This window comes from Ambystoma mexicanum, chromosome 7p (genome assembly GCF_040938575.1).
Source record: "Ambystoma mexicanum isolate Mex_15411 chromosome 7p, UKY_AmexF1_1, whole genome shotgun sequence".
Classification (NCBI taxonomy): domain Eukaryota; kingdom Metazoa; phylum Chordata; class Amphibia; order Caudata; family Ambystomatidae; genus Ambystoma; species Ambystoma mexicanum.
This window is the reverse complement of record NC_090939.1, coordinates 182,655,816-182,682,145: the sequence shown is the minus strand read 5'-3', so window position 1 is coordinate 182,682,145 and position 26,330 is coordinate 182,655,816. Positions and strand designations below refer to the sequence as shown.

The window sequence follows — 26,330 nt, the reverse complement described above, 5'->3', positions numbered from 1 at the left end:
TGGGCGGTGGGGTGTGGGGCGTGGAGGCTGGACCGGAGCGGCCACGGTCTGCGGTACCCATTCGGACGGTGAAGGGGCCGCCTGGGGCCTAGTGTCAGCATCTACGATGGCCGTTGAGGCTCCTGTAGGCCTAGGGCCCTCAGCCACTGGGCTGATAGTTGTATGGGATCGTGCCTCAGGCTTGCGCATGGAACCGGAGTTCAAAAGCCCCTTGGACCCCAGTGCGGAAGACGAAGAAGAGCTGGAGCGCCCCTCGGTGGAGTTCCCGGAAGAGCCCCTGGGCCCTTCAGCTAGGGAGCCAGCGCCCTTGACAGCCTCGGGTCTACCACCGGTGACAAAGTCCGAGAGACCCCTCCCAGCCAGAGGTCCCTGGAAGAAGTCTCCGGGCTGGGATGCCTTAGAGAACAAAGGACCTACCTTCTTGTGACACAAGGTCTTGGCCACAAAGTCCTTCAGATGACCATGCAGTGAAGCGTGACAGAGCTGCAAGCTACGCAAGTGTCCCAGCGGTGTTCGGGCCCCAGGCACTAAAGGCAGAGCGCATGAGGGTCTGAGGCCGGGAACGACTGATTGCAGCATGCACATCTCGTTAAGCCTCCTGCTGCCGACATGTGCCGGGGGAGGCAAGGCACCGGAGGGAGGTGAAGAAATAAAGACAAAAGAAGAGGAAAATGATGATTATTGAAAAGGTTTCCGCGCCTAGCTGCCAGGTCAGACACCGTTGGTGCGGAAAAAGGGACTGAGGTGAGGCGCACTACTAAATTTAAAGGAGTAGCTCACAGGACGTCCACAAGGATGGAGGAAAGGGGACAGGACACATCAGTATTATGGGATGTTTTACATGCGCATCCAGCAATATTGTTTACTTGATTATGTGTGAAATGCCCCGGGCTGGGCTACTCTGTAGGAGAAGGAGTACAATTCTTCCCTGTAACTCCTGTTCTCCAGCACTGGTACCTTTCATAGATTCACATGTTCTGAATATTCCCCGTCAGGCTGGGAATCATTGGTTAATCTTTGATTCCCCTTGCCATAGGCAAGAAGAAACTACATTTTATAGCCTGAACACCCTTTATGGGTGCTTTTGGTCCCAACCAATGGGACCTGAAGTAACTGGAGACTAAACCTCTACATAAACAAATGAACCTCCATATCTCAAGAACGTCAATCGATGCATAAAAGAGTCTAGTTGGTGAGCATTTTTGGTAGCTAATCATACTCTTGATGATCTCAAAATTGCTGCACTTCGGGACTGACAAAGCCAAAAAGAATTGTATGAATTCAAATGCATGTTCAACATTTAACACATGACTCTCTAAGAAAAACTACAAATCAGGTACACAGACAGGCACAGATAACATGCTATTTCCAGTAGGGGCTATTTAAGCTATAAAGACTTCAATCCATCCTTGCCCGAGGGAGTGGTGGAATACCAAGAAACCGCGCAAATAAGCAAAATAAATGAATTTGTTAGTCTAATTAAGGGATCGACTTGTCGTTTCCTTTTGGTATATATATATATATATCTATATCTATATCGTGGCCGTGTAGTTATGGTTAAGTTGCTAATCCCATAGGAAGAGCCCTTTTTGGGGCTTATAACTTCGCTCTCCCTGGACGAATCCTCACCAAACTTTGCAAAAAAGGTATATGGCCCACTCAGAATTATTGGTGAGGTTTGGTCCAGGGGGGGGCAAAGTTATAGGGGTGATCCCAAAATTTCTTTTTTTTCCCCCCCAAGACTGAATGGGGAAAAAAACTTTGCTGATGCCTACAGCCCAAACCGCTGGACGGATTTTCACCAAATTTGCGTCAGGAGAAACGGCTTGGTCCCGAAAGTGAAAATCCATCCAGTAGTTTTTAAAAAAATGACCAAAAAGTAGGTCACAAAAAATGTGTGATATTTATGTCCGGTCCGCGGACACACTTCCCTGTTCGGTCCGCGGACAGTGTCCTCATTGGCTAATCGGCTTGTGTCAGGTCTGCGGACATGCAACGTGTTCACTGATTGGATGGTGAGGAGCGTGAAGTGCGTCACATTTTTAGGAATGCCCGCCATCTTGGATTTGCGGACAGCGGTCAATGTCCGCGGACATCGCAAACATGAAAAAACACAGCATTCCACTTGTCAAACTTATCAAAGAATCTCTGGTGAGGTGAGCGGTGATGAGGATGCGATGAGATATGGCTGCAAGAAGCAAAAAAAAACGTTTTTTGCTGCACGCGAACTGTCCCGATGTTCGCGAACACCTTAGCATTACAGGGCTGGTGAAATGCAGTTCTTAGATGGCTTATAACTTTGGCGCCACTTAATGGTACTGCATGTAATTCTGCATGTATATTCCTGGGCTGATTCTGAGTGAGTATGCAAAGTTTGGTGGGATTCTGTAATGAAGGGGCAAAATTAGAGGGGGAGTCCCAAAATAAAGTAAAGGCTTATAAATGAGGTGCCATTTGACAAATCCTCACTTAATTTGGGAAACTGATAATACATTTAGATATGAATGTTTTTCCAAAGTTTGGTAGGATTTTGTGAAGAGGGGGCAAAATTAGAGGGTATGGGTCCCAAAATAATGTAAAGGCTTATACATTTGCCATTTGACGAATCTACACTTCATTTGGCAAACTGATAATAGATCAGGATATACATGTTTTTGCGAAGTTTGGTGGGATTCTGTCGAGAGGCAGCAAAATTAGAGTGGGGGTCCCAAAATATTGTAAAGGCTTATAAATGTGGTGCCATTTGACAAATCTACACAAAGGTTTGCAAAAAGATTATACATCTAGATTTAGATGTTTTTGTAAAGTCTGAATGGATTTTGTCAGGGGGCTAGGTTATAAGATGATTGTATGTGCATACATTTGACACTTTTGAAAAAATAAAACGGTGGATTTCCAGCAAACTTGCGTAAGGAGCATTGGCAAGGACCTACACGCATGGTTTTGCAAATGTGCCAGTGTTTTATTATTTGAGAAGTGTCATAACGTAGCTACAAAAAATAGCGGTATACCTTTAGTGACTGAGGGGTAGCCTGTGGCCATGGGCAGTGGCCAGATTGTCCGGGTCATGGAATAAGGTCATGATCTGGACAATCTGGCTACTGGTCATGACCACAAGGGGCAAAACATAGGATTAAAGTGGCCATGTTCACCTTTTGTGGTAAAGAGTTATTCGAAATTAGGATAGATTTGAAAGGGAAGAAAAATGTGCTCGTGCAAATATGGTCATAGGGTTCTCTTTTTGCCTTCTGCAGGCTGTTATGGAGCCCTCACCTTCCCTTTCCATGGTGGCCATCCTGGAAAAGGATTTTCCTTCCTACACCGGGACGAAAAATCCTATTTTATAGCATCCCGGGTTCCCGCTTTGGGAAGCTAGGGTGGTAATCACTTCATCCCCCATTTAAGGGGTTGGAATGGGGGATAATGGTCCAGAGACCTCGTTATCCACCCTCGTTTCGCTTGGGCTGATAACTTGGGCTGCTGGGCCGGTATCCACTGTTCCAGTCCCTGGAACAGAGGATGAACGCCACAATATTCCCATTAGCAAAACGCAAATGGAAACGTTGGAAAATCTTAGTCTATGTACTTTACTGAGAAATATAAAGTAGATGGGGTCTATACAATTTTATTTATTTTTATTTTTTTTTGTTCTATTTTTTAACTGTGAAGGGTGGTTCCTAAAGGAATATGTTTGTTGTTTTTGGATGTAATTTTTTTGGCAGCAGAGCTGAGAACGAAAGGTGGGGAGGGAAATGAGGGAAGAGCCAACACTAATATGGAGGGGTAGGTGGACAAGGGAAAATGTTGCGCGTGTGGAATTTCTAAGTTTGGGGGCACTGTTTCTCATGCTCCTTGATTACAGCAGTGGTGGTGGCTCTTGGGGAGGAGGGATGGCATTAGCTGATGCCATTTTAAGATAAATAGCAATCTGTGTACTAGATTGTTAATGGATAATGAGTAGGAATAGGTGTTGGAGCTGTGCAAGGGAAATTTTGAAGTTGTAAGTTCCTAGATCAGAAGAAAATGCAGTTCCGAACTGTCCGCCAAACAGATCTTATTATGAAGTGTGGACGGGTTCTCAGACACGTCATCATGCCACGCGCCAGCGTATGGTCATGTGGCACCGTCCGGAAGGTCCGCTATGAAGTCAGATGTTCGTAGACTTCTATGGATGCAAAACTAGTTGAAATAGTTGCAAAGTGTATAAGTTTTAAAAATTATTCCAGATGGTGGGAAATGGCAGTTGTAAGGTGAAACTTTGGAAATTGGATGCACATATTACTATATTGGGTAAGTATGATATTAGTAAGTTGTAGGAAAATAGCATGCACTGGTAAAAACCTATGAAATTCAATGAAAAAACTTTGTTAAAGGGACGTTATGGTTACAAGTAAAACCGAAAAACCTCTGAAATTCGCCGGTAATGGTAAGCTAAGCAACCATAACTCGTGCCACCACCGTGCACTGCTAAGACTAACACCCAGGACATCAAAGATGACATCACAAATGTCATTGATTAACATCCAGTCGAAAGAATATTACCAGGGGTAAGTAACTAGATCTTCGAATAGATTGTGCCCTTTCACGTATTCCTCATCTTTTGATAGACTCCCAAAGCAGTGATTGAATTGGAGGCGGGAGTATGATTTTTTTTAATCAGGGATTTTCATGAATGGAATGAAGGAGTACTATCCTAAATCTTCTATCCTGACTTAAGGTGGAATCAAGGCAGTGATGCTTAGTAAAAGTGTGAATTGTAGACCAAGTGGCTGCCTCACAAATGTTTTTTTATAGGAACACCTCTTTGCAGAGCAGAAGAAGTAACCATGCCCTGAGCGGAATGGGCTCCAAAGCCTTCTGGAGGACCTGTAGCATTCGGAAATAGCTCAAATAATCCAACTGGACAAGGTCCATTTGGTGACAGTCTGTCCCAACCTATGACCAGGGAATCCAATAAACAGTTGGTCATCCAGATGCAACTTTGACATCCTTGAAATGTAGAAACTCAGAGCCCTTTGTGGGTAGAGTCTGTGTAGTCTCTCCTCTTCCTTGGCAGGATGAGGTGGAGGGTAGAAAGTAGGTAAAACTATCTTTTGTCCCAAATGAAAATCTGATATGACCTTTGGTAGGAATGAAGGTATGATCCCAAGGACGACCTTGTCCTTATGAATACTGTAAACAGTGGTCTAGAGATTGGCCAAGTACAGCAGAAAAGATAACACCTCCCGTATAGCAAAGGGTCCACATTCTTGTCCCTGTACCAACTTCAGAATTTGTTCCAATGGCAGCACTACAAAGACTTTGTTGCTGGCCTTCTGGCCAAAAGCAAAATCTCCATAACGTCATCCAGGAGGTCCCAATCCTTGTACCTCAGCCTCTCAGAAACCATGCGTAAAGGCTGAGTGCCTTCACCTCTTGATGGAGAACCAGACCCTTCTCTCGTGAGAGAAGGTCCTCTCTTTGTGGAAGATGTATTGGAGGGCAGATGGACATGTCCAGAAGTTCCGGGTACCATGTCCTCCTGGCCCAATACAGGGCAATTAGGATCATGGTTTTCCTGAACTTTCTCAACCTCCTGATGACTTGAGGAATGACGGGGACTGGAGGAAATGCGTATCAGGAGTGGAAACTCCCAGTCCACTACAAACGTGTCTCCTAGAGCTCCTCTTGGGGGAAATTCCCTGCAGCAGTACAGTTCGCACTTCCGGTTGACACTGGTCGCGAACAGATCCATTTGGGGGTTCCGCAAGGACTTCCTGAGCTAGTGCCCACTCGTGGGAGATTGTGCTCTGCCTGCTCAATGGTCCGCCGCCGTGTTTTCCTCCCCAGCTAGGTGAACTGCCGACATGGAGATTCCTTCTTGAATTGCCCAGTATCAGAGCTGCATTGCCTCTCTGCACAGTGGTAGTGACCCTACAACTCCTCTCTTGTTGAGGTAGCACATGGCCACTGTGTTGTCCGGTCATTATCAGGACATGCTTTCACCATACAGAGGGCAGAAAGGCATTCAGCGCTAGAAGGATTGCCCTCAGCTCCAAATGATTGATGTGTAGTTTGGACTCGGATGGAGACCAACAACCGCTAGATCGTTGGAGTGGGCTCCCCAACCCGTGAGTGAGGCGTCCACCACTACTGTCATCTCCGGCCATGGATGCCAAAAAGGTTCTCCCCCTTAAGAATGTTGTCCTTGCAGGCCCACCACAGGAGATCCGGTGCGACCCCGTTTGGAACCTGAAGTAGGTCTGACATGTTGCCCAAGAACTGAGACTATTGTGTCCTGAGAGCCCATTAAAGGGATCTCATTCTCAGATGAGCCTCTGGCACCAGGAAAATGCAGGATGCCATGAGGCCGAGCAACCTCAAAAAGTCAAAGGCCGGAAGACGCTGGGCAATCTGAAATTTGGTGACCATCTGAAGAATGTCTTGAGCCCTCACCTCGGGTGGCGAGGTCTTTCCCCAGGATGAATGAACTGGAGCTTTTGAGATGATATCATGTGGGACTTCTTGTAATTGAGAGAGAAGCCCAGTCTGGAGAGAGTGGAAGGTCACACTGAGATGACCCAGAACTTGTTCGGAAGAACGCACCCTGATCAGCCAATCGTCCAGGTAGGGGTAGATGTGAATTCCCCTCCACCCCCTGAGACTTACTGCCACCACCGCCATCAGTTTGGTTAACACCCTTGTGCGGAGGTCAGCCCGAACGGCAGAACTCGAAACTGATAATGAGAACTGCCAACAGCGAACCTCAGGTACTTTCTGTGCTTGAGATGGATTGGCACATGATAATAAGCATCCTGAAGGTCCAATGACACCATCCAATCCTGGAGACGAAGGGCCTGAAGGATCTGAGAAAGTGTGACCATCTTGAACTTGTCCTTCCTGAGGAACTTGTTCAAGTATCTCAAGTCCAAGATGGGTCTCAGTCCTCCGTCATTCTTGGGGATTAGAAAATATGGAGAATACCATCCTTTGTTCTTCTCCGTTACAGGTACTGGCTTTATAGCACCTTTCTCTAGCAGGGCAAACATTTCCTGCACAAGGAACAGATCTGGAACCCTTAAAGAATGGCTCCCGGTGGATGATTCTGAGGTCTCTGAATGAAGGGGAGCCGGTAACCTTGGGCTATGGTTTGTAATGTCCAAGCATCTGAAGTAATACCCTGCCATTATTTCAGATGCTGAGACAGTCTGCCTCCCACTAGTGTGTCATGAGTCAAGACCTCAGAGGTTTTGAGGCAGCTGAAGCAGTGGCTGTAGGTAAAGATGCCGCTGCTTGGGCGGGCTTTGCACCTCTTCCTCGTCCACCACAAGGGAATGTGCTTTGGCCTCTTTGACCAACCATTCCTCTCACTCTTCTAACTGAGTAGTAGCGAAAAGATCTACCCTTCCAAGATGTTCCACTGGAATGAAAAGGCTGAGGCTGCCAAATAGCGGCACCTAAAGACTTGGCTGCCGCCTTCGAGGTCTGCAGCTTCTCAAGGCTCATCAGCCTTGCTGCCAGAAAGATGAGCCCCATCAGAAGGCATATTAAGGAGTCTGGTGCAAATCCAGACTTCCTTAACCACACAAACCTGCGTATCACAGGGTATTACCCAAATTGATCTTTTACAATTGAACTTTTGTCCAAATTGACCTAATTATAGTGGTCCTAATTGACCTTCTGCACAATTGACAGTTATGATATTTTAGTTATTTTATATGAACTGGGTTCGTTTTGGATTATAAATAATATAAGGGGATTGGGTGTGGAGTTGCGGGGGTTTTTGGATTAGGTGGGGGGTTGCAGGGCGTTTCTCCCTGCATGTATATCCTAATTGACCTTTTAAATTAGGTCAATTCTCCCGAGGTTAATTGTGAAAAGGTCAATTCGTATACATCCTATCACAGTGCTTGCTGCCATGGCTCTGCTGAGGCTGCCAGCAGAATCCAAACCAGACTGAAAAGACTCGCACATGGCCTATTTGCCATTGTTTACAATGGCCAAGAAGCCGTCTCTTTCCTCCCCTTCTGGAATGTATCCAGCCGCCATGGATATACAGTCCCATAGAGTGTAAGTGAATTTCGCAGGGGCACATGTGGAGTTTTGAGAGCCATGCTCCCAGCAGAAAAGGCTTTCCTAGACCAGGCGTCTATAAGTTTGTCATCCCAAAACCGGTGGGATGGTCGGATAAGCAGCCTGCTTGGAGGTAGTGGTTGCTGCCTGCACCACCAGACTTTCTGGGGTAGGATGTTTGGACAAGTAGCTGATGTCACTACTTCGGTCGGTATTTCTTTGTCAAGTTTTTATTTACTGCCGGTTTTGATTCTGGTGCTTCCCAATTAGCACTTACTCTCTTCTGATGAGACATAAAAGGGTAGGATAGGATCCCTTTGAGGACCTTTATCCAGGATATCTGTGAGGTCATCCTGTTCAAATCGAAGGACAGGCCTGCTCCATCCCAGATAATCAACGACCTTCGTCATGAATTGCCTGTAAGAGGCATCTGTGTGCTCATCTGATTCTGGCTTTCCAAAGTCCAATTCTGGTGAAGTGTCCACTCCACTGGCTGTCTGTAAATTTTCATCCAGGTCCCTTACCCTGGATTCTTCTGATATGAAACTATCAGGGACATTTGGAGTGCTATACTGCAATCCAAAGGGTGCATTATCATCATCAGACGGCTCAATGTCCTCATAAATGGAAGTGAGTGATTTAAAGAAATCCTTCCTAGGTAAAGGAGTGAAGGTTTTCTGAATTTTAGGCAAAGGCGTTGATGGCTTTGAAGGTTTCGAGCCAGATGCCCACGGAGTCGATGTCTTTGATGAAGACCTTTTAGATGTCGATGGCACCTGTGGCGTCGATGACTTTGACATTGACTTGTCACTGGACTTTGTCCATGCTGAACTTTGATGGTTCAAAGGATTCCTCAATGACTTTTCATCGTGTCGAGGCCTCAACGGCTCTCAATGGGAATATGGCCTTCGCTCCCAGGCTCGAGGGCATGTGGTATTTGTCTCGAGCCTTTTCTTTACCAGCTTCAGAAGGCACGGTAGGAGCATGGCCGAGTTGCTTCGAAGGTTTCTGGCTCTCGAAGATTTTGAGCATTTCCTGCCTGAATGATTCCCATTCAGCCGGAGTACAGGCCTTAGTTGGACAATATATAGTACTCTCTGCTGAGCAGTCGGACAAGGATGTCGAAGCAGGGGATTTGTGATGCCTTTTCTTCGATTTCCTGGACGAGGAGTGGTGAGAGCCATTCCGTGACCTGGACCTTTTGTCTTTTTCCATCGAGGAGAGTCGCCTCTTGCTTCAACAGGGTTGTCAAAGGGGATTTTTTGGGGAGTCTACCTACCGCCAATTTCCCTTTACGCTCCTTCAGAGCTTTCCCGGTCATCGATCCATACTTTCAACAGGCCAAGGTCTTGTGCGCCACACTGAGACACCACCAGCATACTTGATGCGGATCCGTCAGCCACATCTAGGCATCGCAGCTTTGGCACTTTTTAAACCCGGTCTTCGGGGTTGTTGGAGCCGAAGACAAAGACATTTTCGGATATTTCTCGAAGAAATTTCTGAAGCACGCCGTAGTTCACGAAGCGAAAGCTTACTCAGAAAAATCAAACTGAAGCCAGTGGGCGCTGTGCATACTATATATGCCTACGGTGATGACATCCTCCAGACAGAGGCCCTCAAGCTACATCGAGTCAACCGCATTGACGCACAGCACCCTCAGCTGAAAAATATTTCCCAAGCAGCTGAAGCTGGATATTGGAGATATCAAAAGATGAGGAATACGTGGGAGGATACAACCATTCGAAATATATATGTACACACATTTGCAGAACACAAATTGGGACACTACCCACACTTTGGGTCAAAGCACAATAATTCAATAATACATTGCTATAGAAGTTAAAGTGGGGAAAAGATGTTGGAATGTATCAACCATATAACATTCTTTTGCAGACGCTCATTTTTTCGATGGATTTTTTGCTGATAATCCATCGAAAAAACACATTGAAATGTATATGAGGGTGGGGAGGCGGGTGGGTAAAGAATTAAAAGGGGTGGGGAGGCGATTGAGGTAACATAGGCAAATGGGGGGGTTTGGGGAGGACCCACCCCTATTTAAAAAAAATACATTGCGGACAAAAATACATCGAAAAAACGAACGTCAGTACAATAACATAGAACCATTTCAACAGCCTTATAAAAGTAAAGCGTAAGAAGGCATATGACATTATAAAAATTCAATCAAATACAAATTCAAATTATAAAGCACACCAATGCAGAAAATGAGCTTAAGGAGGATAAGACTGACTTAGGTATTAATGTCCAACAAGAGTTAAAGATAAGCATCCAGCGCTGGGGAGTTTAAAACAGTTACCCATATTTTGCCACAGAATGCCAAGGGGCTTAATGCAAAAGTTAAACATGGACACGTAGTGACAATATGTGACACTGTACTTACAGGTTTCCACTGGAGGAAGAAGGCATCAAAAGTGTCTAGACAGACCCCAGACAGGATTCCTATACCTTGGGTCCAACACAAAAAGGAAAAGCAAATGTAGCTGCAGGGTAATATTTTTAGCCCCACTGGGTTCAGTAGGGCATCAAGGACAACCACAAAAAGGTTATGCAGCCTGAAATATTGTCCAAAATAAAAGACTCAGAGCCATTGGGGATAACTGTTTTCAGCATCCATTATGCGTTGGTGGTCCAGGGTTTACAGGTTCAGAGGTGATTTCTATTAGCTGCTGCGTTCGGCAGCTGTGGTCTACAATCGCAACCTCCTAAATCTTGGGCCACCAGACCGGAGGTCATGATGAAGGACACAAGAATCACAAGGAAGGAATACCTTCTTGATGCAGCAGGTGAAGAAAGCAGTTTTTATGACACAGCAATGGTTGGTGTACAATTAAGGAGGACATGTGTGGACTTCAGCTCCAGCAAGGCCCCTCTACAATGCAGAAAGTATCAGCTGAGCCATACAGTTTGGGTCCCTCAATGAGATTGGTTCAGCAGCACTGGGGGATGCACAGAGCCTAGGCACAAGAAAGCACCAAGTCAAGAGATTCTAGGCTAACTAGAGACCCACTGCTTATCGACAGCATCCACCAGGGTACAGGACAGTGAATCTGTTTCCACTGCCTCAAGAGTGGGAGATATAATGCATGCCTTCCCCAAAAGATAGAGAGCAGAATCTCACCAGCCGGGGATTGGCTTTGGCAGGACTTGCCGCAGCAACCGCTTCCTGGCATCCCTCTGTGGCCCTCTGTGCTTTGGATTCTCAGGTACTGTGTTAGACCTGAATGGCTCCAGATACTCTTATATACAGGAACCTGGGCTGGGGATGCCGCTAGCCAACCAATCAGATGAACTGTCACATTCAAACCTGTCTTGGCTATCCAATCATGGATATCCTGGTCAGCTACAGTTATTACATCACTGTGGTTAGGATGTGGATAAGGGTTCCTAGGTCTCCAAGCTCAGCTCAAGTTAGTTCCAACCACAAAAAGGCTACTTCCTGGGCTCTGGCCAGAACACTTAGAAAGCATTAGCACATACGGCCATTTACTACCCCTGTCGGGGAGGAAGACAGGCAACAAAGATAGTGAGACAAAAAGTCTGAGTTTAAACAAAGAGGTAAGCCATTTTGTCCATTGTAACGGTAAAATGGGTATTTCACTCGAAAAAAGTAAATGTGCCCATGACGTACTCAAAGAGTGTAAAAAGGAGGAACCGCTTCCGCCAGCCTGCCTGGACCGTACTGGTTAAGTGAAAAATGCCTTTAAAGAAAAAAAAGAAGTGGTGAATAAGGTTCCCCATGCACTGATGTGCTTATCGTGAGAGGTAGTCGTGCTACACAATAGGCTTAAATAGGGGACAAGGTCCCCCTGAACTTACCAGTGCCCCCAAAACAAAATTAATGAAGATAATGGGTGAGGTTAAAAATCCCTCACTCACTAAAAACAGTCCTGGATCCCTCAGTCAGCAGATAATCTGGTGGTCCCATTGAAAGAGATGACAAAGCTGCAAAAGAAAAATCTTTCCTAGCAATACCCCAATAGAGAGCTACTACTATGGCTCTATAAAATATGTTTTTATTTTATATAGCATCTGCTACAACATTAAGCAGTGCTGTTAATAGAATGGGTCACTTAAAATGGATTTTCAGAATCAGTCCTTAATCCACCACTCTATTATGGTGAACAGGAAAAAGCCTAAGCCAGGGGATGTGCAACCTTTGGCTCTTCAGATTTTTCGGACCGAAACTCCAATTGGCCCTAGCCGTAGTAGTGAATTGTGAAGATCATGGGGGTCGTACTATGGACAGCCAAAGGTTGTAGATCTACGTTTGAGCCAAACTATCAAGGTACTGCGACTGTGCAGAAAGGCTTGGACTTGGGTATATGTAGAGGTGGTGCAAGGTTCCAGTTAAGCACACAGAGGGCACTCTTAATAATTCGAATTAGGCAGCATGTATGCAAATACAGTTATATGTTTCAGGCTTTGAACAAACGCTTATCAATTAAAAATTATAGGTAAGTAAACTACTACACATATACGATAAATATATGAAGTACAATCACCCTGGGGTGCTTTGGCTAAAGAGCGCCAACAATTAAAACGGTTAGATCAGATTCGTAGAGCACTATAATATAGTAAATGCAAGGAAAGAAAGAAAAAGTTAATTAAGAAATCAGCTAGAGAACAGGTCAGTAATGCATGAGAAAAACACAATACACACCCTTATACAAAAAATAAATAAATAAGGACTGTAATTAAAAAGTCCTTCCCTTGTTAAAGGAGATAGGGTGTAGTGCCCAAAGAATCACAGGTCCCAAAAGTTAACCGTTGCAGGCAGTTGAGTGTTAAGTGGGCTGAACAAGTAATGGCAAATTCAATCGTCTCAGGAGGATAGCTCAGGGTCAACACTCTTGCCTTGGATGCTAGACGACTTGGAGCTACACAGGTTTGATCTCTAGGTCCGCGCTTAGAATCCTCTGGGTATTGAGTGTGTTATAAATAACCAATTACAATCGTAGGTGTAAATGCCTCAAGTATTAAAGAACAAAGCAAACAAAGTTCTTAGGACACCCTCTTCCCAATCCCATCAAGTTAGCGGAAGCGCAGGGTGGGATCGTTGGCCAGAACTCCACTGGTCACGACCATCTAAGGGAGAGGTAGGGTTAGTACTTTGTTCTTGTTAAACCCTATGGAGGTAGCAGGGGTAGAAACAGGTTAACTCACCACCTGTACTCTGATTTTATCAGGATCCACTTTGTGGCACTTGAATCTACTGGGCCCACTCACATCGTGTCTTTATTCCATCAGAGCCGATCCAGATGTTGCTGGTGCAGAGGTTACTTTCTGCTTCGTGATTTAGTGCCAGCTAGTTGGTGGTGCAGTGCTCTTGCGAGCCATCTGGGTACCTGCAACAATGAAGAAAGGACCACCATGTTTCTGACAGACCTGGGAGAGCCCCAGGTCACGAAGCATGTGGGAGACAACGATGATAACCACAATCAAACAGCAGAAGACTATCCTTGAAGCGAAAACAAAGAAGCTGGTCCCGACGACCAAACCAGGGAGTTAGCCAAGGTGGGAGTCGGTCAGTTCACAGGGTGGCCCCTGGACACTTCCAAAAGCCGGATGCTCAAACTGGGATTGGGACGGATTGTTTCTACAAGTCCACAGGTTGAACCACCGTTGAAAGCCCTCAGGATATCAGACAAAAGAGCAGGGCTTTGCCGGACGGTTGCTGAAGGCAATGATGGTTCAATGCAACAACCTTCCAAGGATTTTGATTAGTATGCTCTGAGTCAAAGGGGCTCTTTGCTTCAATAACGATCTCCAGAATGGCTGCAGGAGTACTCCTTTCACCCCGAATTCGAGCTGCAGTTGTCCCAAGCCCACTAATCGTAAAGATCTGCAGAACTCAAACTGGCAGTGGCTGGCCAACCACTTCTGTCCAGCATTAGAAACACTTTGGATAGGCTATGGACTTGGACAAGACAGTGTCAGGCCACACATCTGGCCACTAAACACACACCACTGCTTTGCCCGGGAAAGCCAAGTATTTGCCCGGGGCAGGGCTTACCTTATATGGCATATCAGCTACTTGAGGGCAGGAAGAAGTCCAAGATACAAGCTGGTCAAAGAACAATGCACAATCTAGTGGCATGGCCATTTTTCGAGTATATGGTACTCTAAAAGGCATTATGTGGTAAAAGTGCACACAAGAAAGTAAAAAAACATGGTAGTAAAATATCCACTGCCGCCAGCCTGTCCTGGTCACATCATGCAAGTAACCATAAAGTTATTAAAACAAAAGAGAAAGGGATACAAAATATCCCTATCACATTTTACTGTAAGCTGATGTGTGCAGAGTAAATGAAACAAGGAATTTCATAATTGGACGACAGTGCCCATACATTGATAGCTTTAAGCATTCAAGGGCTTTATTAACCATACAAAAGTCAGGTCAGGTTCAAAAACACAAAGTTTAGCGTTCTATAGACGTCTATGGAAGGAAAAGAGCAAAAAGAAAATCTTTCATAACAGTAACTATGACCCACTTTAATGATACTTTATCAACCTCAGAATGATTAAATGCAGAGTTGCCTCTGTTGGCATTCAATCCTATGGTTGAAAATCAAACGAGGGCACTTTGCTCAACCATCTGCACAAGTATACTTACAAGCCTCCCAATCAACCTTTTTGATGGTTTCACCAGATGCTTTATTTTGGAAATTTAACAAGTTAAGCAATCATTAGCAGATAAACACCTATGTTATTTAAGAAACCTAGAGATTGCCCCCATATATGTTGCACCATTCCAAAAACTGCCAATTTGAAACACACCCTTACCAAAGCATTATTTGAAATAATCAAACTAAAGTTTGGGCTTGATTCACAGAATTATATACATGGAAAATCGTGACTCTGCATGCAAAATCCTGTTTGTCGATTCATGGAATCAATTGCATGGCACTTTTTCGTACTCTGCGGGGACTTTGCGCAGGCTTACACGGCCTTGCACAAGGATAAGTGCCTTGCGCGGGACACCATGCAGAGCATGGGCATGGCTTCCGCAGAGGGCAGAACATCGAAAATGGGGAAGAATAAGGCAAAATGGGGGATAACGATGGACGGCCCACAGGCAGTCCATACGGCCCACAGGCAGTCCATCGCACGCCCACTATTGCATTGAACAATACGTATTCATTGATCTGAGCGTGCAATCTCTCTGCGGGGAAGAACAAGTTACTTACCTTATCTGGTAACATTCTTTCGATGGGATGTTTCTCCGACGTATTCCACATCTATGACAGGTAATGACCACAACTGTGCTGCTTTGGCAAATTTTCGGCAGAGGGCGTCCTGCGTCGATGCGTTGTTCGTCGAGGGTCGACGTCACCGGATGTTATTTATAGGACGCACGGCGCCCGTAGCCTCAGTTGTAGTTTTTCCCAGAACGTGTGGCACCAATCTCCTGCCAGTATGACTGCAGAAAGCCTTGCAGAAATGGAAGCTGCAATCGCATAAGAAATTCTTAGTAGCGGGGCAGGCTGGGGGCGTTCGATGTGGAATACGTCGGAGGAACATCCCATCGAAAGAATGTTACCAGATGAGGTAAGTAACTTGTTCTTCGAGGGGATTGTGTCCTCCGACGTATTCCACATCTATGACAGACTCCCAAAGCAGTACCAATGACTGGGGGTGGGAAAAGAATTTATAATTTTAGAATGCCCAATCAAATTTTTGAATAAAGGACTGCCTTACCAAAGGCCAAATCTTGCCCATGGATGGAGTCCAAGGAATAGTGTCTCACAAAAGTATGGACATAGGCCCATGTGGCTGCTTCGCAAATATTGTGAATCGGAACACCCCTCTGTAGGGCAGTGGAGGCACCCCTCTGTAGGGCAGTGGAGGCACCCCTCTGTAGGGCAGTGGAGGCACCCCTCTGTAGGGCAGTGGAGGCACACCCCTAGTAGAGTGAGCCCGTAAGCCAACTGGAGGGTCCTTTCCCGCCAAACGGTAACACTCAGAGATCGTCAAAATGATCCATCTAGACAAGGTCTGTTTGGAAACAGCCTGACCCAAGCGTCTTCCAGCATAACCAACCAAGAGCGGATTGTCCACTCTGAACCGGTACATCCGCAAGAGATAGAAACTCAAAGCTCTTCTAGGATCCAACCTATGAAGCCTCTCCTCTTCCTTACCAGGATGTGGAGGAGGATAAAATGCCGAAAGAATCACCTTCTGGCCCAAATGGAATTCCGACACAACCTTCGGAAGAAAAGAAGATCGCACCTGCAGGACAACCGTGTCCTTATGGAACACAGTAAAGGGTGGCTTGGCGGAAAGTGCCCGCAACTCACTCACTCCGCGTGGGGAAGTAACCGCAACTAAAAATACAGTTTTAAAAGGACAACAGTCACAACGGACAAGAATGTAAGGGCTCAGACGGAGATCCCATTAGGAACTTTAAAACCAAATTCAAATCCCATCCCAGCACCTGGAAAGGCGGCGGTGGAAACACATTAGCCCTTTCAGAAACTGAGAAATCAAAGGGATCTTAAAATAAGAACATTCCTCAGACGAGCGCTTAAATATGGAGAGCGCCATCAGGTAACCCTTAATGGTACCCATTTGCAGGCCCTTGTGGGGTAAGGAAAGCAAAAAAGACAACACCAAGGGATGGAACATTGGAAAGGATCCACATTAGGTACCCTGCACCAGTCACAGAACTTTCTCCAACGGCAACGGTACAGGGATTTCTTTGCGGGCATTCTGGCCGAAAGCAACACCTCCATCACGTCTTCGAGGAGGTCCCAATCCTTATACCTCAACCTTTCAGATACCAAGCATGAAGGCTGAGGGACTTGACCTCTGGGTGGAGAACCCAACCCCCCCCCCCTCACATGCGAGCAGACTCTCTCGGTAGGGAAGACGACGTGGAGGGCAGATGGACATGTCTAGGAGGTCCGGGTACCACGCTCTCCTGGCCCATGCCGGAGCAATGAGGATCATCCGGGAACCAAACCTCTGTAACCTCCGCAGCACTGCGGAATGACGTACAGCAGTGGGAAGGACCACTCCACTACGAACGCGTCTCCTAAGGCCCCTTTTGGTGGAAACTCCCACGAGCAGAATCTTTCGCACTTCCGGTTGACACTGGTGGCGAAGAGATCCACTTGTGGGGTTTCCCAAAGGGCGAAGATCTAAAAAAGAACTTCCTAAGCCAGCTCCCACTCGTGAGAGACCGTGCTCTGCCTGCTCAGAGCATCCACCGCCGCATTTTCGTCTCTGGCCAGATGAACTGCTGAGATCAAAATTTCTTGCTGGATGGCCCAGAACCAGAGCTGCATTGCCTCCCTGCACAACGGGAGTAACCCTGCCCCCCTTTTTTGTTGAGGTAGTGCATGGCCACTGTATTGTCTGTCATAATAAGAACATTCTTACCCCTGCACAGACGGAGGAAAAGCCTTCAGGGCTAGCCTGACAGCCGGCAGCTCTAACAGATTGATGTGGAGTCTGGACTCCGACAGAGACCAACGGCTGCTGGCTGTCAACTCGTTGGCATGAGCTCCCCAACCCGTGAGGGATGCGTCGGTCACGATCATCACCTCCGGCTATGGTTGCCAAAATGGAGCTCCATTCATCAGATTGCCTTCGACGGCCCACCACAGAAGATCCGGTGCAACAGAGGGCGGACTCTGAATGGGATCCGACATCCTGCTGGAGAACTGCGACCACTGCATCTTGAGAGCCCCTGCAGAGATCTCATCCTCAGCCTGGCCTCTGGCACCAGGAAAATGCAGGATTCCATGAGGCCGAGCAACCTCAAGAACTCGAATGCCGGGAGACTCTGGGCATGTTGAAACTTGTCCACCATCTGCAGAATGTGAGGAGCCCTCACCTGGGGAGGCGAACACAGCCCCAGGGACGTGTCTAGCACTGCTCCGATGTACTGGAGCCGCAGGGTAGGTGTCAAATGGGACTTCTTTAAATTGAGGGAGAAGCCCAGCTTGTGAAGGGATTGGCAGGTGACGGACAGATGATTCAGGACTTGCTCGGGCGAGCGCGCCCTGATCAACCAATCGTCCAGGTAGGGGTAGACGTGAATCCCCCTTTCCTGAGATACGCTGCCACCACCATTATCATCTTGGTGAAAACCCTCAGGCGGAGGTCAATCTGAACAGCAGGACCCGAAACTGAAAATGTGAGTCGCCAACCAAGAACCTCAGGTACTTCCTGTGCTTGGGATGAAGCGGCACATGAAAAGTAAGCATCCTTGAGGTTGAGAGACACCAACCAATCCTGAAGTTGAAGGGCCTGGAGGACTTGAGAAAGAGTTACCATCTTGAACTTGTCCTTCCTGAGGCGTTTGTTCAGCCCACGCAAGTCCATGATGGGTCTCAATCCCCCGTCCTGTTTCGGGATAAAAAAAATAAGGGGAATACCATCCCTTGTTCCCCTCCGCTACAGGCACCAGTTCTATGGCGCCATTCTCCAGCAGAGATAGGATTTCCTGAGCAAGGAGCGGATCCAGATGCTTCAAAGAGAGCTTCGCCAGTGGATTGTCGTGAGGCCTCTGCCGGAAGGGAAGACAGTAGCCGTGGGCTATGATCTCCAGAACCCACACATCTAAAGTAATGGCACACCATTCTCCAAGATGCTGCGCAAATCTGCCCCCAACCGGCGAACCATGGGACATGGCCTCATGACTGAGTGGACGCGGCTGTGGCAGTGCCTGAGGGCTAAGAGGCAACTGCCCGAGCGGCTTTGGCACCTCGAGTACCTTGCTTTCCACCTCTGGTACTCCTACGGTGGCCCCTTTGACTGGCAGCTCCTCTCGATCTACCAAAGGAAGAGTAGTACCGAAAGGAACCTCCCCTCCATTCCTGCCCCTAGGATGAAATGGCAGAGGTTGACGTACTGCAGCGCCCAAAGAGTTCGCTGCAGCTTTGTATGTCTGCAAACTCTCAAGGCTCTCGTCAGCCTTGCTGCCAAACAGATGGACACCATCAAAGGGCATGTTGAGAAGCTGAGATTGCACATCAGGATCAAACCCCGACTTCTGCAACCACGCAAACCTGCGTAGCACGGTGCTCGCAGCCATGGCCCGACTGACACAGTCTGCCGAGTCCAAACCCAACTAAACGGCTTCACACATGCTGTAACGCTCACCTGGTATCCACTGGGTACCACCCAGTCCGAACAGTTTCACCCTTGGACCTCTTCCTTTGGACCCTTGTGTGACTGGAGACCAGGTCTGAAACACAGTAGTTAGATTTTAGCTTGGTTGTCTTCTTTGGCCCGGGACCCACCTCCCATATGGGCCCAAGTAGCCCCCCCTTGCGCACTGCTCACCTTGCTTCTTGATAAGGTGCGCTCTCCGTCCTGCCACTCGGTGCAGGGGTGCGTTGGGATTGGCTTGTCGCTGCCCAGTTACTTCACTGGAGCAACTCTACGGAGACCAGGCCTGCTGCGACTCAGTTTTTCAGATAAGTCTGTATTGGCTGTGAGTTCTTTGTTTTTGTAATAGTCTCTATTCGGTTCTTCCTTTGTTTGTAGGTATGGACGGTGTCCTTGTGATGTCGCGCAGTTGTGCACGAGATGGTAAGAAAGCACGAAGCGCGGTGCTACATGCTGCTCTTGTGCTAACCTGTTATATTGTCTCTCTTGCAGGCTGTGTTGTTGATCCAGATTACAAGTGCCGAGAAGATGGAGAGTGGTGAGTAGGTGAGCAAACCGCTAACTGGCACTCTAAGTTGGAACCAGCCCTTTTCTTCTGCCGGTGTTGGAAGCCTTCTATGCAGGTAAGCGAGTGTTTTTTAAAAGTGAAGAATAAACGCTTACTGATGTTTCTTTTCTCCGTTTCTTTCCCAGTTGGCGGTTTTCTTGATGGAGCGAGATCCGCCGAGATGTTGGGTGTTCTGGATCCAGGAGCGGAGTAAGAGCGCTGATTCCAAAAGGTAAGCAAATACTAATGGTGTTTTCTCTCTTTGTTCTTGCAGGATCTGGCCCGGCATGCAGTGGATGATTCCAGCTGACCGCGGTGAATATCATGCTGCAGCAATCAGAGCAACGCGAAACGTGTTCTGAAATCCGGGCGTGGCTTATATAGCCTGCAGGTATCCCAGGTGTCCCTGGGCCTGCCACACCCAAAATGCTAGACTGCATGGCTCAGTTAAGGAACTGAGCCATGTGGGAGCATCCATATTGTTGTACAAATGCACTTATGGGCCCAGATTATTGGCTTTTCATATGAGCCTGGCGCCAAAAGCATCAGGACTAACTCAAGTGAGTCTAGGGCAAATGTCCAGGCCCTTGAGGCCCTGATGGAGGTACTGGGTGCAGCCCACATGGTCCGACACCCCAGGCCAGGGGCAGGAGTCGTGACAATGGCATCCTTGCCGTCCTGCACGAGGACTAGAAAACCATCCCGTTCCTCCCTTCCGGGAATATGCTCAGCCGCCAAAGATGCACAATTCCACAGACTGAGTGAATCTTGCCAAGGCAAATGGAGTTGGCTGCCTTCAAAGCCATACCCCCAGATGAAAATACCTTCTTCGCCCAACCACCAAAGCGCTTATCGTCCCTATGAGGAGGGATGGTAGGGTACACAGCCTGCTTTGCGGGGGCCGTAGCCGCCTGCACCACCAAACTCTCCAGAGTAGGGTGCGTCAACAAGTAGCAGGGGTCACTATTGGCGGGACGGTATTTTTTCGGAAGCGATTTATTCACTGCCGGGAGACTCTCCGGAGCAGTCCAAACCGCTGCCACCTTTCTTTTGCGAAGCCATGTGAAATGGCAACACCAGGTCAGTGGGTGGACCTTGGTCCAGGATGTCCGTCAGATCATCCTGATCAAAATCAACAGGTGGAGCAGACCACCCCAAGTATTCAGTCACCCTCGACATGAGAAGCCTATAAGAGGATTCGGCATGTGTCCCCGGCTCAGGCCTACCAAACTCCACCTCCAGAGAGGTGTCAAGACCACTAGCGTCATGCAGAGACTGACAGAGTTCCTCCAACTGACTGTGCCCAGACACAAGGTCCTCAGGAGCATCAGGAGGCACAACCATCTCCTGCTAAGACCCCAGACACAAGGTCATCAGGAGCATCAGGAGGCACAACCATCTCCTGCTAAGACCCTTCCTCCACCTCCGAAATATAATCCAACGGTTGGAACAAATCCAATCTGGGAGGAGGAACAGAATAGGGCTCCAAAAAAAGGCCTCACAGATTTACTGGATTCGGTGTCGACCGAGGCGCCGACAATGTTGAAAACCTCTTCAAGGGCGGAGCCTCGACAGAGAGCGCCCCTCGACAGACACGGCGCCGATGGCGTCAACGCCTTCCTCGAAGGCTTCACAGGTTCCGACGGTTTCGATGGCTTTGAGGACCGGGACCTAGACCTGGCACGGCTATGGCAATCTCCATTGTCCAAGCGGGACATCGACGGCTCCTGATGATCGCACTGACCGCCCGAGCCCGAAGGCGTGCGAGTCGTGGACCGAGCCTGTTCCTTTCCGGCTTCTTTCGAAGGCACAGACGGAACTGTGCCTTGCAATTCGAAAATCGTCAACATCTGCCAGCGGAATGAATCCCATTCGGCCGTCGACGAAGACTTGGTGGGACAAGTCAACCGTCTAGCGGAGTCCTGCACCGACAAAGACGGGGAAGGCGACCGGTGACAGAGCTTCCTAGAATGACTCGAGGCAGAGGAATGGCGGGAACCACTCCTAGACCGAGCCGTGGACTTTCGCTGACACGGAGAGTCAACCCTCGAGTCATTGGTCGAAAGCCCAGCGGACTTAGACTTATGGGGCTTAAACACCCTACCTACCTTCAATTTCTTCTTCCGTTCCCGCAAGGCCTTAGACGTCAGGGACTGACACTCCTCGCAGTCATCGGTAGCGTGGCTTTCGCTGCGGCACCAAAGGCAGATGTCGTGCGGGTCCATGATGGACATCTTCGACCTGCAGTCCCGACACTTTTTAAAGCCCGACTTCGGGGTAGCAGAAGACGAAGGCATTTTCGCACAGAAGAATCGGGCGCCCCAAGATTCCGAAGCCAATACTTTGCGGAAAAAACAGTAATGAGACTACGGGCACCGTGCGTCCTATATATAACATCCTGTGACGTCGACCCTCGAGGAACAACACATCGACGTCATCGACGCAGGACGCTCTCTATCCAAAATTTTCCGAAGCAGCACAGCTGTGGTCATTACCTGTCATAGATGTTGAATACATCGGAGGACACAATCCCCTCCAAACAGCCACACAAAGCGCTCATACTATCCGCCACCCGAAGGCAGGCGTACAGAGAATGCGCAGTGAATCCTATGCGCAGAGGTAAGATAGGGTGTCGGATTCAGGAGAGCGGTTTACGGGGGTTCAAACGCAGATTTTCTGAGTTCTTCCTGAGTTACGATAAATCGTATGCATGTTGTTGGGGGTGCTGTAACAGTTACGGGGGACTCCGCGCACCATTGGAAGGGTGCACATATTCGTGAATGTAAAGTCAGATGATCTGGCTGTTATCGCTTTGCGTGGGGGGCATGTCGGCGGCATTCCGGCAACGACTTGTGTGTACGGTTACTTTGCGCAAACAATTCCACAAATAGGCGCAGTGTCGTTCTCGGCACGCAGCTTTTGCAGGATAAATGCGCACAAGTAGTTTGTGAAAATAAAGAATCTGATCTAATCAAAATAAATCTGTGAGGTGTACAATGTGGGGACATCATAAAAGGGCAGATTGCCACACTTTGTTCTAATGTAGAAGAGCACACATTTACCTTAAAGTGGAGATGGATGTGATCCCTTAGCACATCCACCCTGAAGAATTTCCGACCACAAATCTCACAAGTGTACTTTTTTTCACCATGCGTTAACAGGTGCTTGTTCATGTTGCTTCTGCATGAAAACATCTAAAACAAAAACGACAGGTTACAACCAAGTCTTCTTCCGGCTACTATATTCGCAAAAATTATTGTGAAGGTCATAGCGCAGAAATAAAAGTTTCTTAACTTTAACCACTGTTTGGTGACAGCAGAGCAACTTTATTAAATACATTTGTTTTTAAACCAAAAGATAATGCAATTTGCCTTTTACTTTAAAAAAAAAAAAATACATTTTGAAAAGCTCTAATCAGAAAGCAAAGGTTATTTTGTGATGATAGAACATGTCCCATATACATGTGAAGGGGCAGGTATGAACATGAACTAACCTTACAGCAGAGTGGAAAACAATACTCAACTTTAATAGTTGTTTTGCAGCTTGATGTAATATTACTTGGCATTTGTATTGTCCATGTCCACATTGTACACAACATCATGGGTGCTGACAGTAGTTTTAGATTCACATGCTATGCGTATGCTGCCAAATAGTGGGTGGATACAAGCATTTCACATCTAAAGAACAGCATTGACCTTGGCAGTATCAATAATGAAACCTCTCTGATATCCATCTCACACAATATCCTTTTGAATGGGCATCATTTTAAAATTATATTTTTTAGCGGGACATTGTCTTGATTGATTGATTATTTGTATAGCGCCTATACACAATGTGTTTCAAGGCGCTTCAAGGAGGGAGGGTACATGGGAGAATACAGTTACATTCTTAGAGGTACTTAAAACAAATCAGAATGTGTGAAATAACTATCAAATCATAAGCCATAGTACAAGTGCATGGAACAATAAGGGAGAGAGGAGGAAGACCACTCAACCGGGCAGATAATATTCACCTACCTTTGTACAGTTATGTGGTCTGCTTGCTTGATAGGTGCGTACTATATATACATACAGACATCCATTTGGGAAAATTCTACAAATAAGCTGAGCAATGAATAGGGACCTAAAGTCCTAGAAGGTGTGCACTGGTCTTTCCAAGAGAGGATGGGAGCCCCTCACAGCCAGGGGTAGGAGGCCTACCAGAGCCATTCCTACCCCTGAGGAGGGTTGTGGCTTTTGAGAGGGCCCCAAATCCTGCCATAAAACCCCATTGCCAGTTTGTTTCTGAGCAGTACACCTTTGTCTCATGCCATATTTCCTAAGCAACATGCTTGCGAGTGTGTTTTTTTCTAGTGACGAAACACCAGACCGGGGAAACAGAGAAGCAGAGAGAAAGCTCATTCCAGATTGTCTGACTGCTATCCAGGCTTGGTGCGCTGCTAATAATCTCTGCCTTAATGCCAGTAAGACTGAGATCCTTCTCATTTGGACCCCTGCTCCCTCTTTCCCCTCTACTCTTTGCCGCCTTCCTTGGGCCTTCTCCCCTTGCCCTCTTGTGAGGCAATAAACCTGGGTGTCATCTTCGACTTCTCTCTCTCCTTCTCTCCTCACATCGCTGACCTAGCCAAGAAGGCCCACTTTCAGCTTTAAGTCCTTCGAGGCATTGGCCCTTTCCTCACCTTCCCCCAGAAACTCAATGTCCCCGGAGCTCTGGTTCTTTCTAAGCTTGACAACTGCAACAGCCTCTTCCTCAATCTGCCTCTTTCCACCCACCACACCCTTCAATTAACCCAAAATAGGGCTGCAAGACTTATCTTTGGCCTCAACCCCAGGGACCGCATCTCTCCAGCTCTAAAATCTGTCCCTTGGCTCCCTATGGCTGCAAGGATAAAATTCAAGACCCTTTGCATCGCCACAAGGCTTTCTGGGGCATGGGTCCCCACTACATCCAACTCTCTCTCCCTAAATAACTCCCAGCTAGAACTCTTCTTCTAGCTCCACTCTCTAGCTGGTCAGACATTTCTCCAAGCAGAGTGGGGTGTAGGTCTCTCTTCAGCGGGAGCCTCCCTATGGAATGGCCTCCCTGCCTCTCTCCGACTTGAGATGGACCTCCTTAAATTCCGGAAGCTACTCAAGACTTTCCTTTTCTCTTCTTCCTTTCCTCTCCCCATCCCTTGCTAATACCCCCCCTGCTTCTGTGACTGGCTGCCTGGTCCCTTATGAGCCTTCACGGGGTCCAAGCCTGCCTCTGCCCAGTCGCCCCAGCACCCCCCTTAAGCACTTGCCCTCCCGGGCCCCCTTCTGCGACCTGCCTACTGAGATTGGCCCTCCGCCCCCCCTGCATTTCTGTGTTCCTCTGCACTTGCCCTCCTTAGCCTACCCTAGCACTTGCCCATCCCCTGGGCCCCACCCCTCTCATTTTCCACCCGCCCTTACCTGCACTCTCCTCCCCCAACCCAGCACTCTATTACTGCACTTGCACGATCCAAATGTCACAAGGCCTAGAAGGACAGTTATTTCGTTGTTTTATGTCCCCTGTTGTAAAGGCACCTTACAAATGCTCAATAAATAAACACTACAAAGAGGACAGATAAGCTGTGCTTTGCTGCTAAGTAACAGAAGCAAACACTTGCAGCCAACATGCAGCACCCTAGACCAACAGGGACTAAAACAAGAGACATAAGCCCTCACACCCATTGGATTTAGATCAAAGGCCCATCACCATGGCCTTCTAACAGGAAAGGGGGTCCTCAACTTCCTGTACTGCAATTGCCATTTCTCAGTGGTCCCGCACAGAGAAAGTGAGCTGGGCTTAACCAGATATTTGTAACCTTTAGTACATCCAGGTCTTCCCGGCGGGAAAGGTAAGGCGAGATTGGCCAGGGCCAGTAATACAAGGCAGGATGGGGAGCATTAAAAAGGACAGTAGTAAGCTGGAAATTTGGAGGAGGAGATAGCAGATCAAGAGACCAGTAAATGGGAGGAACGAGCTGCAGAGTGTGGAGGAGATTTACGGAGAAGGTGAGGGATGAGCTAGTCAGTGAAAGTCGTACTGTGTTGTCAGCGTGTGTGATCATTTGGCAAGTGTGGTTAGGAGAGTGTGAGTAGGGAGTTACTGAAGTGATTATGTGAGTGAAAGAAGGGTGAAAGAAGGGTGTCTGAATAGGTGGTGGGTGGAGCTGCAGTAGTAGGGGGGAGGGGCAAGTATTACATTGTAGGAGGGGGTAGTCATGTGGGGGTGGGAGTGGTAGCAAGGACGGGGGAGTGGTATCAAGGAGAAAGTAAGAGAAACATCAAAGGGTGGGCCGAGTCCTAGAAAGTTTGAAGCACATCAGAGAGATAGCACTGAAGAATGGAGAAAATAAAGGCAGGTGGACATGGAGGGAATGCAGCAAGAGGAACGAGTGAACATGATAGGATAAAGACCACATTAAGCTGGGTATCTGAAAGACACAATCCCATACCCGTTTAGAACATTAACATCTTGGTAAAGTAGGGAAACCTATTACGTCCCTGATGGAGTTTAGTGAGATTGATTAGATTTTGATTTGATAGGTTATTTATAACGTGCTTAATACCCAGAGGTTTCTAAGAGC

General features: G+C 47.6%; 1 protein-coding gene across 5 annotated transcripts in view; it reads right to left on the bottom strand.

The window, feature by feature from the left end:
* PRDM15 (PR/SET domain 15) overlaps positions 1 to 26,330 on the bottom strand; it is a 1,394,990-nt gene that overhangs the window by 701,051 nt on the left and 667,609 nt on the right. For all 5 annotated transcript variants that reach the window (XM_069636031.1, XM_069636033.1, XM_069636034.1 and 2 more), the window contains one exon: positions 22,798 to 22,929. In XM_069636031.1, the coding sequence (XP_069492132.1) occupies positions 22,798 to 22,929 (132 nt within the window). The remainder of the gene's footprint in view (positions 1 to 22,797; positions 22,930 to 26,330) is intronic.